This window comes from Rhinoraja longicauda, chromosome 8 (assembly GCF_053455715.1).
Source record: "Rhinoraja longicauda isolate Sanriku21f chromosome 8, sRhiLon1.1, whole genome shotgun sequence".
NCBI lineage: Eukaryota > Metazoa > Chordata > Chondrichthyes > Rajiformes > Arhynchobatidae > Rhinoraja > Rhinoraja longicauda.
The window spans coordinates 13,025,487-13,042,180 of NC_135960.1; the positions used below are offsets into that span (position 1 = coordinate 13,025,487).

General features: G+C 39.3%; 1 protein-coding gene across 1 annotated transcript in view; it reads left to right on the forward strand.

Annotated features, from left to right (window-relative positions):
* Positions 1-6,889: 6,889 nt before the first annotated feature.
* Positions 6,890-16,694, forward strand: part of LOC144596196 (high affinity cGMP-specific 3',5'-cyclic phosphodiesterase 9A) — a 55,111-nt gene continuing 45,306 nt past the window's right edge. Inside the window, exon 1 of the mRNA XM_078404388.1 lies at positions 6,890-7,198. Coding sequence (XP_078260514.1) covers positions 7,108-7,198 — 91 coding nt within the window. The 5' untranslated portion in view covers positions 6,890-7,107. The remainder of the gene's footprint in view (positions 7,199-16,694) is intronic.

Here is a 16,694-nt window from a genome sequence, read left to right on the forward strand (position 1 = left end):
GAAAAGTTCCCTTATGATAAAGATCTCCCACCCTTTTGATTCCATAACTTTTCCATTGAGCAAAGCCTCTATCTAAGACAGACGGTTTAAAAGAAGGATTATTCGCAATAGGAAGGAAAACAGATAATTTACTCAATTTTAACGTAAGCTTTAATTGTTTCCAGGTACGGATAACACTATGTATAATGGGATTACCTCCATATGTTTTTTTATTTAAATTTATTGGAGCTAAGAGGATCGCACCAATATCGAATGGTAAACAATCCTCTTTCTCCATCTTTAACCAATCCGGTTGTTGATCAGAATCATCCAACCAGCAGGTTATATTTTTAATATTAACCGCCCAATAATAAAATAAAAAGTTAGGTAAAGCAATTCCTCCATTAATTTTAGACTTACATAAGTGTCTTTTATTTATTCTATGAGTCTTGTAGTCCCAAATAAAATTAGTAACAATTGAATCAATTTTAAAAAAAAACTTTTTTGGAAGGTAGATCGGAATTGCTTGAAATAAGTATAGTAGCTGTGGAAGAAAGATCATCTTTATAGCATTACTACGACCAACTAATGATATAGGAAGTGTTTTCCAAAATTGGATATTTCTGTGTAATTTAGCAAGTAAAGGAGGAAAATTTGATTTAAATAAAGAAGTATATTTCCTAGTCACGTAAATTCCAAGATATTTAAACTTTTCATAGGCAATTTTAAAAGGAAATTGTTGAAGTATGGCCGGATTATGCTCCATTATTGGCATAATTTCACTTTTATACCAGTTAATTCTATAACCTGAAAATGAACCAAATTGAGTTATGAGATTTAATAAATTCGGAATGCTAATTTCTGGCTTTGTAATATATATTAATACATCATCCGCATATAAAGAAATTTTATTGGTTGTATGTTTAGTGTTGTAGCCATAAATATCTGAATTTGATCTAATACTCTCAGCAAGTGGTTCTATAATAAGGGCAAATAAAAGTGGTGATAGTGGACATCCTTGTCTACAACCCCTAGCTAAATGAAATTTAGATGACAGCATTTGATTAGTTAATATTCTAGCTGTTGGGGATGTATATAAAAGTTTCACCCATGCACAAAAATTTTCACCTAGTTGAAATTTTTCCATCACTGAGAAAAGATAGGGCCATTCTACTTGATCAAATGCTTTTTCAGCATCTAGCGAGATGATTGCTAAATCTTCATTTAATAGTCTATTTGAATAAATTATATTAAACAAGCGTCTCAAGTTGAAAAATGAATATCGTTTGGCTATAAAGCCTGATTGATCGGGGTGTATCAATTTGTCTATAACTAGACTTAATCTCTGAGCTAAGATTTTCGCTAATATTTTCTGATCAGTATTTAAAAGAGCTATCGCCCTATACGAACCAGGGTCTTCAGAATCCTTATCTTTTTTAGGAATGAGGATTATTGTTGATTCAGTCAGAGTTTGTGGCAATCTCTGTTGTTTAAAGGCGTGACTATATACAGTTTGCAAACGTGGAGAGATCAAACCACTGAATTTTTTATAAAATTCATTATTTAAGCCATCAGGGCCAGGAGTCTTCCCATTTTTCATGGATTTAATAGTCTCTTCAACGTCTTTCATAGTTATTTCTGCGCCCAGTAAATTTCTATCACTCACATTCAAACCAGGAAGGTTACATTCCTGCAAAAACTTTTGCATCTGCGCAGAAGTATCTGTTATTTTTGATGAATATAATGACTGATAAAATTGCAAAAATCTCTGATTAATATCCTTAGGTAGTTTAAGCAAATCTCCATTTTCTGATCTAATTTTATGAATTGTAGAATCATCTTCTAATTTACGGAGTTGACGTGCTAGCAATTTCTGTGGTTTATCTCCAAATTCAAAATGTTTTTGTTTAGTATATTGAAAAAGCCTTAAAATATGAGCTGAAAGGATATAATTTAACTTATATTTGAGCACTGCAATTTTATTATGTATTTCAATAGAGGGAGCGATGGCATTTGTTATGTCTAACTGTCTTATCTGACTTTCCAGGTCATTCTGTTCAGCTCGGTTCTTCTTGTTTTGAGACGCTTGAAAAGCAATAATACATCCTCTCACAAACGCTTTAAATGTTTCCCAAAGCAGGGACGCAGGTGTTTCAGGAAGGTCATTTGCGTTAAAAAAAATCTCAAATTGCGATTTAAGATAGTCATAACATGCTTTTTCATTTAAGATTTGCGGATTAAATCTCCAATTAGTCTGTTTCCCCGTTACTCCTTGGAGTTTTACCCTAAATGTTAAAGGGGCATGATCGGATATAATAATATTATGATATTTTGAATTATACGTATAAGGAATAAGTTTGGAGTCCACCAAGAAATAATCAATTCTTGAATAAGTTTTATGCACAGGTGAATAAAATGAATACTCTCGGCCTGAAGGATTATCAATCCTCCAAACATCTTTTATATTTGCATTATTTATATAAGAGTTTAATAATTCACACGACTTGGATTTTGTTTTCCTTTGAGTTGAAGATCTATCCAAATAAGGATCTAATGTACAATTTAAATCTCCTCCAATTATCAAGTTATATTGTCCAAATTCTGGAATGGTATTAAATATTTTTAAAAAAAATAACGGATTATCAAAATTTGGTGCGTAGACATTCACCAATATCAATTTTGTAGAATATAGTTCTCCCACTAATATAACATATCTACCTTCAGTGTCGACTATAGAGGAAGTATTTATAAATGGTATACCCTTACGAATTAAAATAGCAACACCTCTTGATTTAAAGGGAAACGATGAGTGAAATACTTTATCAATCCATTTGCCTTTCAGTCTATTATGTGCTACACTTTTTAGATGAGTTTCCTGAAGGAACATTATGTCTGCATCAATAGATTTTAAATGTGAAAGTACTTTACCTCTTTTAATTGGTTCATTAACACCCTTGACATTCCAACTACAAAATGTAATACCTTTAACCCCTGTTTTCCTAATAGAATCTTGCATCTTAACCGATAAATGGTCTATAATAAAGCAAATGGTCTGGCACCCGGACTACAACATTTTTCTTGAATGAGGGGTGGATGATCTTTTGTACAGCGTAGAGTGCCTCCCGGAAATATCTCCCAAAAGTATATAATTTCTGAAAAATGACATGATAATAAAAGTTAAATCTAAAAAAAAAATCAATATATAAAAAGTTAAAAGAGTGCAGGAAAAAAGAAGAGACAACTAAAACTACAACTACAATTAGTGCAGTTAGTGTTAGCCAACCTAAGGTGGCAAAAAATCTAAGGACTTCTGTGAGATGTAAAAAAAAATTAATACTAGCTCCGTTTTTTAACACAGTTATTTATTTTTTTCCCCGGTTTTAAATATATATATATTTTTAGAAGCAAGGGGAAATAAACAGGACAGGCCCAAAGAAATTTAATCCAAAATAGACCAGTTTTCCCCCCTAGGGTGTATTAGTTAAATGTTAAAAGTAAAATTTACATGAGTCAAGTGTTACTTGAACTTCTTATTGGTAGTGATTAATAATATTTTTTATTAATAGTAGTTAATAAAGATTAATAGTCATATAGCTTATTCACTGGTCTTGGAACTTTAAATTATAACGCCTTATAGCCCAATCAGTTCTCTGCCAGTGATTACAGCCGTGGAGTGGTATTCATCCCTTCAGCGAGTTTTCAATCTCTCGGGCGAATTCGAATGCTTTATTATGATCAGTATAAAAAGTTTCTGTCTGCTTGTAGGTGACTCGCAGTTTGGCCGGGTACAACATTCCGAATCTGAGCGATGGGATCTTCCTCAGAATTGATCTTGTCTCATTAAAAAGTGCTCTTTTCTTAACCACCTCAGCAGGATAATCTCTAAAAATACGGATATTGTCGCCTTGGAATGATAAGTTTCTGTTGATAGCGATTCTCGACAGAATATCTTCTAAGACGTGAGAGTAGTGTACCTTTAATATCAGATGCCTTGGGGGAGCGCCAGCAGCTGGCCGAGCTCTCAGTGCTCTGTGGGCTCGATCCAGCAAAGGTTTTGTGTCCAGTTTCAAAACATCCCGTAGGAGTTCAGCAGTGAAATCACAGAGGTTTTTATCTTTCTCTTGGCCTTCTTTAACTCCAACAATCCTTACGTTCTGACGTTTAGAGCGACCCTCTAAGTCAATGCATTTCTCGGTTACTTTCGCTAGTAGATCAGATAGGCGTTGAGTCTCCGTTAATACCCTTTTTGTTGTTTCAACGCTTGTCTCAGCTAGAACTTCCAACTCGCGTATAGCCTCGTCATGTTGATGTACCGTAGTAGTAATATGCTCCAACTTACTGGTAAAGTCGGAATCCAGCTTTTGTAGTTTAGAGTTTACTTCCACCATATGTTCGTTCATACTGTCACATATTTCTTTCTTCACTGATGATAACTTCTCACTGATGATAGTGGATATTTCTCCCTTCAATCCTTTCAACGATATTAATTCATCTTTCATTTCCTGAAAATCATCCTTCATACTTGAAAGCTCCTCACCAACTATGGTTCGAAATTCCTCCAATCCAATTTTTTTAGGCTGTGGCTTTCGGGACTGTTTGGGAATTTCTTCTTGGGTCGGCACTGGAATTGAGGCTGAGGCTGAGGCTGATGCTTCCATCTGACCTGATTCCTCTTCCGGCAGCCTGGCCTTGCCAGCTCGTTTTGCAGCAGTTTTTAACGGGGGAGTGCGACTTATCGACATATAAACGGTAGGATTCACGGTCTAATGACTTCACTCACCCTTCGTTGAAAGTTATCGGCAAATTTCAGTGGACCCGTCCCGTTCTTTCCCCTTTAAGATCGGATTTTCTTCGGAGCTAGTTGACGCGTGGCTTTATCAGAGCATAGCGCCACCGAAAGTCCACGAATTGGCCTCCACTGCCTTCTGAGGCAGAGAATTCCACAAATTCACAACTCTGGGTGAAAAAGCTTCTTCTCACCTAAGTTTTAAATGGCCTCCCCTTTATTCTTAGACTGTGTCCCCTGGTTCTGACTTCCCCCAACTTTGGGGAACATTTTTCCTGCATTTAGCTTGTCTAATCCTTTTATAATTTTATACGTCTCTATAAGATCCCCTCTCATCCTTCTAAACTCCAGTGAATACAAGCCCAGTCTTTCCAATCTTTCCTCATATGACAGTCCCTCCATCCCAGGGATTAACCTCGTGAACCTACGCTGTATTGCCTCAATAGCAAGGATGTCCTTCCTCAAATTAGGAGACCAAAACTGCACACAATACTCCAGATGTGGTCTTACCAGGGCCCTGTACAACTGCAGAAGAACCTCTTTACTCCTATACTGAAATTCTCTTGTTATGAAGGCCAACATTCCACTAGCTTTCTTCACTGCCTGCTGTACCTGCACGCCAACTTTCAGTGACTGGTGTACAAGGACACCCAGGTCTCGCTGCACCTCCCCCTTACCTAACCTAACTCCATTGAGATAATAATCTGCCTCCTTGTTTCTGCCGTCAAAGTGGATAACCTCACATTTATCTATATTATACTGCATCTGCCAAGCGTCTGCCCACTCACTCAACCTGTCCAGGTCACCTGTTTATTCCTACTCTTTGCTTCGTGTGCCAACCAATTCTCTATCCATGTCAATACCCTAGCCCCAATACCATGTGCTCTAATTTTGCTCACCAACCTCCCATGTGGGACCTTATTAAAGGCGTTTTGAAAGTCTAGATACACTACATCCACTGGCTCACCTTCATCCATTTTACTTGTCACATCCTCAAAAAATTCCAGAAGATTAGTCTAGCAGGATTTCCCCTTCATAAATCCATGCTGACTTGGACCAATCCTTTGACCGCTATCCAAATGCGCCGTTATTACCTCTTTAATAATTGACTCCAGGATCTTCCCCACCACCGATGTCAGGCTAACTGGTCTATAATTCCCCGTTTTATCTCTCGCTCCTTTTTTGAAAAGTGGGATAACATTAGCTACCCTCCATTCCACAGGAACTGATCCTGAATCTATTGAACATTGGAAAATGATCACCAATGCGTCCACGATTTCTTGAACCACCTTCTTGAGTACTGTACTAATCAAGTACAGTAATTACCTTGAGTGCTTGGAACTCAAGGAAAACTGTACTGTTAACATGACCTACATCGGAATGGACTTCAATGTTCCAGTGTTCAAGTGGAGAGGATTTTGAACTAAATTGCAGAGGAAAGTGAACAACATTGAGATTAGAATAGAGAGAAATTGAGAAACAGACCAGGACCAGGATTAGTGAGGTGTGTAGAAATGCTGGAGTAATTCAGTGGGTCAGGCAGCATCTTTGGAGAAAAAAGATGGGTGACGTATGAGAGATTCCCAGATAAAGTTAGCACTGAGAAGGTCAGTGGTTATTAAGGGTGGACAGGGAGAAAATGTGTTTTATTCTCTGATTTAGGGTTTGCTCTAAGAGAGGCAGGAAGGAATAAACAAATAGCTTTAAAAAACACAAAACTTTTATAATTTTTGAATGAGCTAATGTGTTGTCAATCTAAGGATTGCAGTGGTTTAAAAAAAAGTGGAAAGAGATCAAAACTCCGACCGGTTCTGTATAATGTTTTCCTCCCCCTACATCAGTTATTGAATATAATTTCACATGGTGTTCGTGGTTATTGGAGAAAGAGTGGGCATTAAGTAAGTGCGGTTCCCTGCATTTTCTATTATTTAGGTCATGATCCCTTATGTCCTTTCTCTCCCCACAATCCCTACACACAATAGAAACGCAAACTGCTGGAAATTGTCAGCAGGTAAGGCAGCATCTGCAGACGTGAGTTAAGATGCTGTCTAATCTGCCGAGGGGTTTCTGTTTTTACATCAGATGTCTGTCATTTGCAGATTGTTGCTGTCCTTCCCAGAACTAGCTCGACTCACATCCCAGTGACAACGAGCCAACCCACAGCCTGTCCTTTATGGTTAGAAGGTATTGTTAACGCTTCTCTACTCAGCCCACTCTAACTGCCGAGGGAAGGACCATTGCTTTCACCTCCCTGCCTGAACAGAGCGGCTGACGTTTCTTCCCTGCACTCAGTCGCACTGTACAGCAGCATCCTGAACGACTTTCTCCGTCTCACGCTGACAATGGCTACAACTAAAATCATTTACTTCGTGATTGACGGCAGACCCGAGCAGGCGGAATTCCCCAGCGACTGCCCAGCGCAGGACGTGAAAGGTAGGAGAAGTTTGGCTTGGGTACCATCAGATGAATTTAGTTCTTGGGTGATGAAGGGCAGTTGCTGTTCGTGGACTGAAGTCACGAACTTATATCGACGTTTGATGAAGAATGGAAGGGATCAGCCGGTAAAATAGACGGATCAAATTGTGGAAAAGTCACGTGTAGATGCTGTTTTATACCGAAGATAGACGCAAAGTGCTGGAGCAACTCAGCGGGTCAGGTAGCATCTATGGAGCAAAAAGGATGGGTGATTTTTCGGGTCGGGACTCTTCTTCAGACCCACACAACTTGCGGAAAACCTATGATCCCATGCACACGGAATAATGCAGTAAATCTCATTATCAGACAACAGCAAAAAATATTATTTTTTAAAATGTAAACAATTTCGCCATTTCTTTCACCGGCAATAAATACTTTAAAATATATAATTCTGTGGTAAGATTGTTTTCAGAATTTGGAGAATATGCCAAGCATTTACGACTGGATTATGTGGCCTTTCTTTGATTGACAATTTGTTGATACGGTGCACAGAAATGTCATGCTTTAGAATATTAGATAAATGAGACGTCAACTGTACTTTACACATGATAAACACATAGCTATATTGCGAATTTTCAATGTTGTACTACAAGATTAGATAAGGAAATGCAAAGCGAAAAGAAAGAATGAAGGCATTTAATTCATCGTTTAATGTCGTGATCGTCGAAAGCCGCAATGATAAACGGGTTGTTGATGAACGACGATGACTTTCGAACAAAGATAGACACAAAATGCTCCAGTAACTCAGCGGGGCAGACAGCATCACTGGAGAGAAGGAATTGGTGACGTTTCGAGTCGAGACCTTTCTTCAAACTGGGTCTAATTTAGATCCTGGGCGATGAAGGAAAGTTTCTAACCATCTCAATTTCCAACCAACTCAATTTCTAACCATCGGGCAAGATTGTGTTTAGAGAGTTTTGAGAAGAGAGTTTTGAGAACCATGGTTCTGAAGTCATTATTATTTTCTTTCCTTCATTCTACACTTAACCACATGCCAAACCTCAAATTGTACTGTGTTTGTAAACCTTACCTCCACCAGAGTTAAGCCTAGGCGTTAGAGTTCACCCTGAGCAGTTTGAAAAAGGGTCTCGACCCGAAACGTCACAATAGACAATAGACAATAGACAATAGGTGCAGGAGTAGGCCATTCAGCCCTTCGAGCCAGCACCGCCATTCAATGCGATCATGGCTGATCACTCTCAATCAGTACCCCGTTCCTGCCTTCTCCCGATACCCCCTCACTCCGCTATCCTTAAGAGCTCTATCCAGCTCTCTCTTGAAAGCATCCAACGAACTGACCTCCACTGCCTTCTGAGGCAGAGAATTCCACACCTTCACCACTCTCTGACTGAAAAAGTTCTTCCTCATGAGATGACTCCGTTCTAAATGGCGGTTACACCAGCCATTTCACCAGCTGAGTTACACCAGCAGGTTGCGTTTTAATGGAGTTCACCTACTTCTGCGTGTAAAAGCATGGCTGCTTTCACCGCCCATACAGATTCCCTGCAAAAAAAATCAAGTGAGTCCAAAAAGGATCCCAACTCGAATTGTCACTTATCCGTGTTCTCCAAGGATTATGCCCGACCTTTTGAGTCATTCCAGCATCTTGTGCCTTTCCAAAACAAAACCCAAGTACTCCTAAAGATCCAGTTTGCAATTAGCTGTAGGGTAGATCATGTGTGGCATAAAACAATGCCGGATTTGTGTGGTTCCTGTCAGGTTCATAACCAACTCCTGACAAATTGTTGTGCAGCAATCAGTGACAAGTATCAGCCCTCAAAGGCATTTCCCCCAAGGCTGCCAAAAAGGCAACAACAGACACAATGGCTGTCATGGGGCAGAGAGCTGGCAGATTCATTCACATGGATGTGCAATTCCTGATTAATAATATAAATATCAGAAGGAAGATCTTGTATGTTGAGGGCCAGGGGACTCACCAACAAACCTATAGGAAGCTAAACTGCTGGAAGAACTCATAGGATCAAGCAACCATTGTGGAAGTAAAGGAATGGTTGACATTTTGGGTTGAGACCCTGCATCTGGGCTGAGACTGCAGACCAAAGGTAACCAGTAAATGGAATTGAGAGGGAGGGCTGAATGGTGATGGGTGAAACCAAATGAGGAGGGATGGTGGACACACGAAGCCAAGGGAGAGGGTTAAGACATTAAGTAGGGTTGCCAACTTTCTAACTCCCAAATATGGGACAAGGTGAGTTACCGCCCGCACCCCACATGACCTCACCCAGCCAGCGGCCACATGCTTCCGCCCCCCCCCCCCCATAGCAACCTCCGTTAGGCGAACACACTCGACCTCGCTCCCCGAACAAACTCCGTTAGCCTACACCAGGGGTGGGCAACCTTTTTGTTACTGTGGGCCGCATCATGAATTAATGAACACGCAGCAGGCCGGTTAGTTTTCATTAAAAAAAATTAAAATAGACTTATTTTATTAAAACACAACTTATTATATTTTGCATAAAAAAATTAAAGGCTAAAACTTATAAAACAATTTGTCCTTAACCAAGGTTCACCATTTGTGATTAAAAACATATTTAATTCATAATTTATTTCTATTAAAAATATTTTTAATTTGTAAAAATACAAGAAACTTTACAATGTAAACATTTTAAACATTCATTATTGAAAAGTGGAAAGTCCACATAAAAAGGGAATAGTTTGTTTCAATTTAAACATTTAAGAAATCATTGAGAAACCTGATGTTTTTTGCTGTTTAAAAGCTTATCAATATTGGGGGTTCACATTTGTTGATGCCAAAAGCAATACACTATGTAAATGAGCATTAGTTAATCTGGTTCTCAAATAGTCAGGTAATGTCGATGTGTATTGTATTCTTTTAGTACACCTATAGTGTCACTGCAAAAGTGTTGTTCCTGACCCAAAACATCACCTATTCATGCTCTCCACAGATGCTGCCTGACCCGCTGAGGTACTCCAGCACTTTGAGTCTTTTTTTGAAAACCAGCATTGGTAGTCCCTCGTTTCTACATTCTGTGTTCTGCAAAACGATATTGAACAGCTAGACAAGTGAAGGCACAGCTCTGATCTCGTGAAAGTAAAATTAAAAACGTGGGCACATTTTATTCCTTGCTGTCAACATCGTTCCCTCCCAACTCTGAGGCTCAGTGATCAGGGGCAATGCCCATCCTGTCTGCGTTTGCCCGGACTCCGGTCCGCGTGTTGGAGGCAGCCGGGGGTGGGAGGGTTACAGTGAATGTCGGTGGTGTATCGCAGCCTAGTGGGCCACCGCTTCCCCTGTGAGTGGCCGGATCGTTGGCAGCTCACCCCCACCTCCGCATGGCTGCGTTCCAATAATTTTCTTCTTTTGATTGTTTTTCAACCTTTTAAAACTGCAAAAATCATTATTAACTCACAGGCCGTACAAAAACAGGCTGCGGGCCGGAATAGGCCCATGGGCCGTAGGTTGCCGACCCCTGACTTACAGCGTCTGGGCCTACAGCGCCCCTCCGGACCTAATATGGGACAAGGATGGTCCCGTACGGGACAAACAAATTTAGCCCAAATTACGGGATGTTCTGGCTAATACGGAACAGTTGGCAACCCTAGTGGTAGGAGATGTGGAACTGGACAGGGACATGGCAAATGCAACTAGATGGGGGAGGGTGATGAGTCTAGATAACAAGAGGAAGGGGAAAATGGGAGAGAGATCCTGGATGGATTGGTGGGAGTAGGGAAGGAACACTAGGAATGTAAGTTTCCTGAAATTGGAAAATATGATGTTTATGCCATTGGGCTAATTAGGTTAAGTGAGCATGTAAGTAAATAGAAGAGTTTAGGCTGTAGATAGGGAGAAATGTTTTTGACATATGCACTATAAGAGATGAATATCTTAAGAAGTGCAAACTAATAAACAATAAGTTATGCAATCAACAGAACAAGATTTTCTAAGGTCTTGATAAAGAAATATGAAAGAAAAAATTAACAAATCAAAAATATACCAGAAGACAATGCTGATTACCATTACTGAAGGAAGTGTTGCTAGGTGGTGGAAGGTTGTTTTTCGGACTGGAGGCCAGTTACTAGCAGTTGTGTGCCTCAGGGAACTGTGTTGAGCCCATTGCTGTTTGTGGTTTATATTCACCATTTAGATGACAATGTGCAAGGCATGATGTTTGCGGCCGACAATAAAGTAGATGTTATCATAGACAGTGAAGATGGTTATCAAAAATTACAGTAGGATCTTGATCATCTGGGAAAGTGGACTGAAGAATGGCCAATGGAGTTAAATGAAGATGAGTGGGAGGTGTTGCATTTTGGAACGTCAAGCCAGGGCAGGACCTTCACGGTGAATGTAGAGCAGAGGGATCTTGGAGTACTGGTGCACAGTTCCCTGAAAGTGGCGTCTCAGGTAGATAGGGTGGTAAAGAAGGCTTCTGGCACATTGGCATTCATCGGTCAGGGTACCAAGTACAGAAATTGGGACATTTTGTTACAGTTGTCCATGATGTTAGCGAGGCTGCATTTGGAATGTTGTGTTCAGTTTTGGTCACCTTGCTACAGGAAGGATGTCATAAAGCTAGAAAGAGAAGATTTACTAGGATGTTGCCAGGACTCGAGCGCTTGAGCTATCAGGGGAGATTGGGTAAGCTAGGACTTTATTCCTTGGAGTGCCGGCGGCTATGAAATGATCTTGTAGAGGTGTATAAAATCATGAGGGGGATTATTAGGGTGAATGCACTGAATCTTTTACCCAGTGTAAGGGAGTCAAGAACCAGAGGACATCAGTTTAAGGTGAGAGGAAAAATATTTAATAGGAATCCGAGGGGGCAGTCAGGATGGGTGTGTGGAATGAGCTGCAAGAGAAGGAAGTTGAGACAGGTACAATAACCAAATTCAAAAGACACTCGGACAGGTATATGGATAGGAAAGGTTTAGAAGGATATAGGCTAAATGCAGGCAAATGGGACTAGCTTAGATGTTGCATCTTGACTGGTATGAGTGGATTGGGCTGAAGGACCTGTTTCCGTACTATTGACTATGACTCTAAATAGTGTTCTGTGCTGATTTGCCAAGAATAGATTATTTGGTAAACCATGGACAAAACCGTGATCCTGATCATAAGGATCAAACATATTGGAGACTTAAAATGGAAAGCATGAGGGACTGAGAGGAATTGGAATTCCAATTGGATGTGATATGTTAGAAAAACAAATAATCTTATTGGAGATATCTTTAAAAAAAAGAAAAAATCTGTAAACAGACAAGATGAAGGTGAAGTGGAAAAAAGGGGAACAAATTGAAGTGCTCATGATTAATTTTATAATAATATGAATAATCATTCAGTTATACAAACCAGGATTATCTCAAATTTAAATCATGAACCACAAAGAATTGACTGACTAAGGTCAGGATGGCAACAAGGATGCTGCATTTGTCCTCTCGTTCTTACCCCTGGACAAAGGAAGAGTAAATGAATTATAGTTTCTTCACTGAATTATTATTCAGAAGCTGCTGATGGCTGAGGATTGAGTTCTTTGTAATTTTCCATTGTCCAGATTGACTCGTACTCCTACACCACCCTTCATGTGTCTGGATTCATGAATCTTTACCTCAGTATTCAGGAGAAATAATGATGGACGAAAAATGAAGAGACATGTAACAATCAAAAAAGAAATCAGTGGCATAACATTTTGTTCCACTGTCATTGTTAATGACTGGATAATTATTTTGTCAAATTGAATGGCAGCCATTGTGCAACATCTAATCAGCAGAGGACTTAAATTACGCTTTAGAAAAATCATAAGAATTATCTGTCTAATACTAATATGAAAAGAATGTTGATTTATTCTTGATTTTGGAAATAACCTAGTGAATCCCATGTGACACTGTGAAGAAGATGGAAAATGTGATCACACATTTGTCTTTGTCTAATTTTATTAACAATAGACAATAGAGAATAGGTGCAGGAGTAGGCCATGCGGCCCTTCGAGCCAGCACCGCAACATATCTATATCTCTTTAGTTTCCTTTTTACTGATCACCTTTCTCTGCGGCTTCTCTACCTTTCAATTCATTTTCTTTATTTGGGCCATTCTTAGTCACGTGTGTGACCAAAAATGTGAAAAATTGTGGAATACATCTAATTCTGAAAGCATTACAGGTATATCATTTTGTACTGTATATGTGACTTATATATGTCGAAGTTTATCAAGTGAAATGTTTATATGTTATGCTGACAATGTTTGTTTAGGGTCAGAGGTCAAATATGACTGGCCACGTGTGTGACCATGTGCGGTCACTCGCGTGACCAGTCATATTTGACCTCTGACCCTAGACAAAAGTTGTCAGCATATAACATATTAAAATTTCACTTGATAAACATATATAAGTCATATATACAGTACAAAACATATACCTGTAATGCTTTCAGAATTAGAAGAGATGAATGCCACAATTTCGCACATTTTGGCCACACACGTGACTAAGAATGGCCCATTTTTGCTTCACATTCTGCCCCTTTATAAAGAACAGAATCTCGGTTAGCAGTAAGTTAGTTTTTTAGAGTAGAAATTGGAAACCATCTTTTATCCTTTTTGTACTATATTCAACCAATTCTATTTTATATCTCTCAGTAAGAATTTTTTTCAGTTATCAAGCACTCTGATATCAGTAGACTCTAGGAATTGCAGATGCTGAAATCTTGCGTAGGACACAATGTGCCAGAGCAATTCACCAGGCCAGGCAGCATCTCTGGAGAACATAGATAGGCGACGTTTTGGGTCAGGGCGGCTATTCATGTCCTCCAGAGACGTTGCATGACCCACCGAGTCATTCCAACACTTTGTGTTCTATTCTGATATCAAATATCAGAGGTTGGATAAGTCTATCCTTTCGAATACTTTCATTGACGGCAGTGTCAGTGGTCATAGAGTCATAGAGTGATACAGTGTTGAAACAGGCCCTTCGGCCCAACTTGCACACACCGGCCAACAATGTCCAAGCTACACTAATCCCACTTGCCTGCGCTTGGTCTATATCCCCCCAAACCTGTCCTATCCATGTACCTGTCTAACTGTTTCTTAAACGATGGGATAGTCCCAGCCTCAACTATCTCCTCTGGCAGTTTGTTCCATTGACCCACCACCCTTTGTATGAAAAAGTTACCCCTCGGATTCCTATTAAATCTTTTCCCCTTCGCCTTGAACCTTATGTCCTCTGGTCCTTGATTCCCCTACTCTGGGCAAAAGACTCTGTGCATCTACCTGATCTATTCCTCTCATGATTTTGTGTACCTCTATAAGATCTCCTAGGCTCCATGGAATAGAGACTCAGCCTACTCAACCTCTCCCTACAGCTCACACCCTCTAGTCCTGGCAACATCCTAAATCTTTTCTGAACCCTTTCAAGCTTGACAATATCTTTCCTATAACATGGTGCCCAGAATTGAACACAATATTCTAAATGCGGTCTCACCAGCGTCTTTTCAACTGCAACATGACCTCCCAACGTCTATCCTCAATGCTCTGACTTATGAAGGCCAAAGTGCCAAAATGAAGGCCAAGTGCCAAATATCAATGTGAAAAGTCCCTTTATGTCAATGTGAAAGAAATCCAGTATGAATCAACTCCATATACAGAGACAAGTTACCAGCCCAAAAATATACTGTGGAATTCTACCTGTAAAGTATATTATGAAAGTTCAGGGGAATTTGGAAGCGAAAATCCTCAAAAATAATTCACTGACAATTCATTTATGTTCCAATATAAATCATAACTTAACAAAAATTATATTATCCTGTCGAATCTATACAATCAACAAATGACTTAAGTCCAGAAATTGAGCAGCTCAGTCAATATCTTTGGAATGAACAGACTTGCTCTCTTTTTTAGAAAGCACTCAGATGATGTATTACCCCTAGCCATTAACATTTCCTGTAGTGTTAAAGTAGAAAGACAGGTGATCCAGCCTACAAACTACAGATATGTCTTTGCCATTGGTACCAACTTCAATCCATGATATCTTGACACCACTTCCACCTTGGATCTGCCATGATCCCTTTCCCATGAACAACTCCCATTCCTTCAACTGTGATACTGGCTGTCTTGATCCCATCTCTGAAAGTGGTGCTGCCAGCCTCCTCGAACTTCGTGCCTCTCATATTCTTAGCTCATCTCCTCCTTGTCATCACAAAAGTGCTAGAATGATTCATGCCTTCCATCACCCAACCCCTAAACTCTCCATTGCACATGCCGGGCTGATTTCAGCCCTCTTACCTTGCTGAGAAGTCAACATTGAAAGTACACCACTCCCAAACAGCACGTACTAAGTATGTCTGAAGCCTCCTGCTGGCCACAGGCAAGGGGAAGTAGTGGAACATTTTGGAATGTGAGAATGTACAGGATCCAGTAACTTGCCTCTGAAGCTCGAGGCCTTTGTCATAACTGAATTCTAATGCAGTCGCGCATTGACCAAATAATTGTTTTTCCACTGCATCAATATGATTCCATCACACTATTCTTTACAATGCACTGGATTTTCCAGGCTCTAGTATAATTGTGAGCTTTTATAAATTGTAAGTAATCTCTTACAACAATCGATTTCTGGGTTTATTACTCACTGCTCTTATTACCATCTACATTATCAAAAACTCAATTATAAATATATTTTCAGTCGACAACCAAGCACATTTTTATGATGAATGATAATGATCAGAGGGGAAAAGTCATTGTAGTTTAGATCACATTATGCATCATGATGAGTTTGTAATAATCTGGAAGTATGAAGCATTAGTTTAACTATTTGTCTTCACAGTAATTACATAGCATGAGGAGGAAACATGATTCATTTTTTTGTGAAAGGAATGAGACTTTTGACCAGAAAGTTCAAAGATGGTATTAATCTATCAAAAATGTGACAAATTTCCCTGTTCTGCTAGCCTCGAGGTATTTGTAAAAGCATTAATGTTCTGAGCATAAGGTCAGCTGACTTGTTGTAATGGGGGAAATCATTTAATACTATGGTCTTGGCTAAATGGTAGTTCAGAATTACGTTTTTGATTTTTTTAAACTGCGGAAATAAAAATTAAACTTTCAGTTAGATAATACTATGATGACTCGGAATCTTGATAACAAAATTATTTATATTGTCATGCTAATAATGTGCAATTGAAATAATGGTAACTTAATGGCCAATTAGGCTACTTTAGCTCCTTTTGTGTCAACTTGTGTGTAAACATGAGCAAATTAGTGCCACTGTACAACCTTTACATGCATATGTTATATCTACACAAGTTCCCTTATTCTGTTGTGAACTCTTTCAAAATAATATGTGGTGCTATCTAAATGACTCTTAGCTGTTTGTTTAAAGACTCCAAAAGTTATCATGACTATTCTTCTTCTCACCTCGCCTTCTGTAAGGACTCCATTCCATTCTCCCAGTTCCTCCATCTTCTTCGTATTTGCTCCAATGGGTGCCTC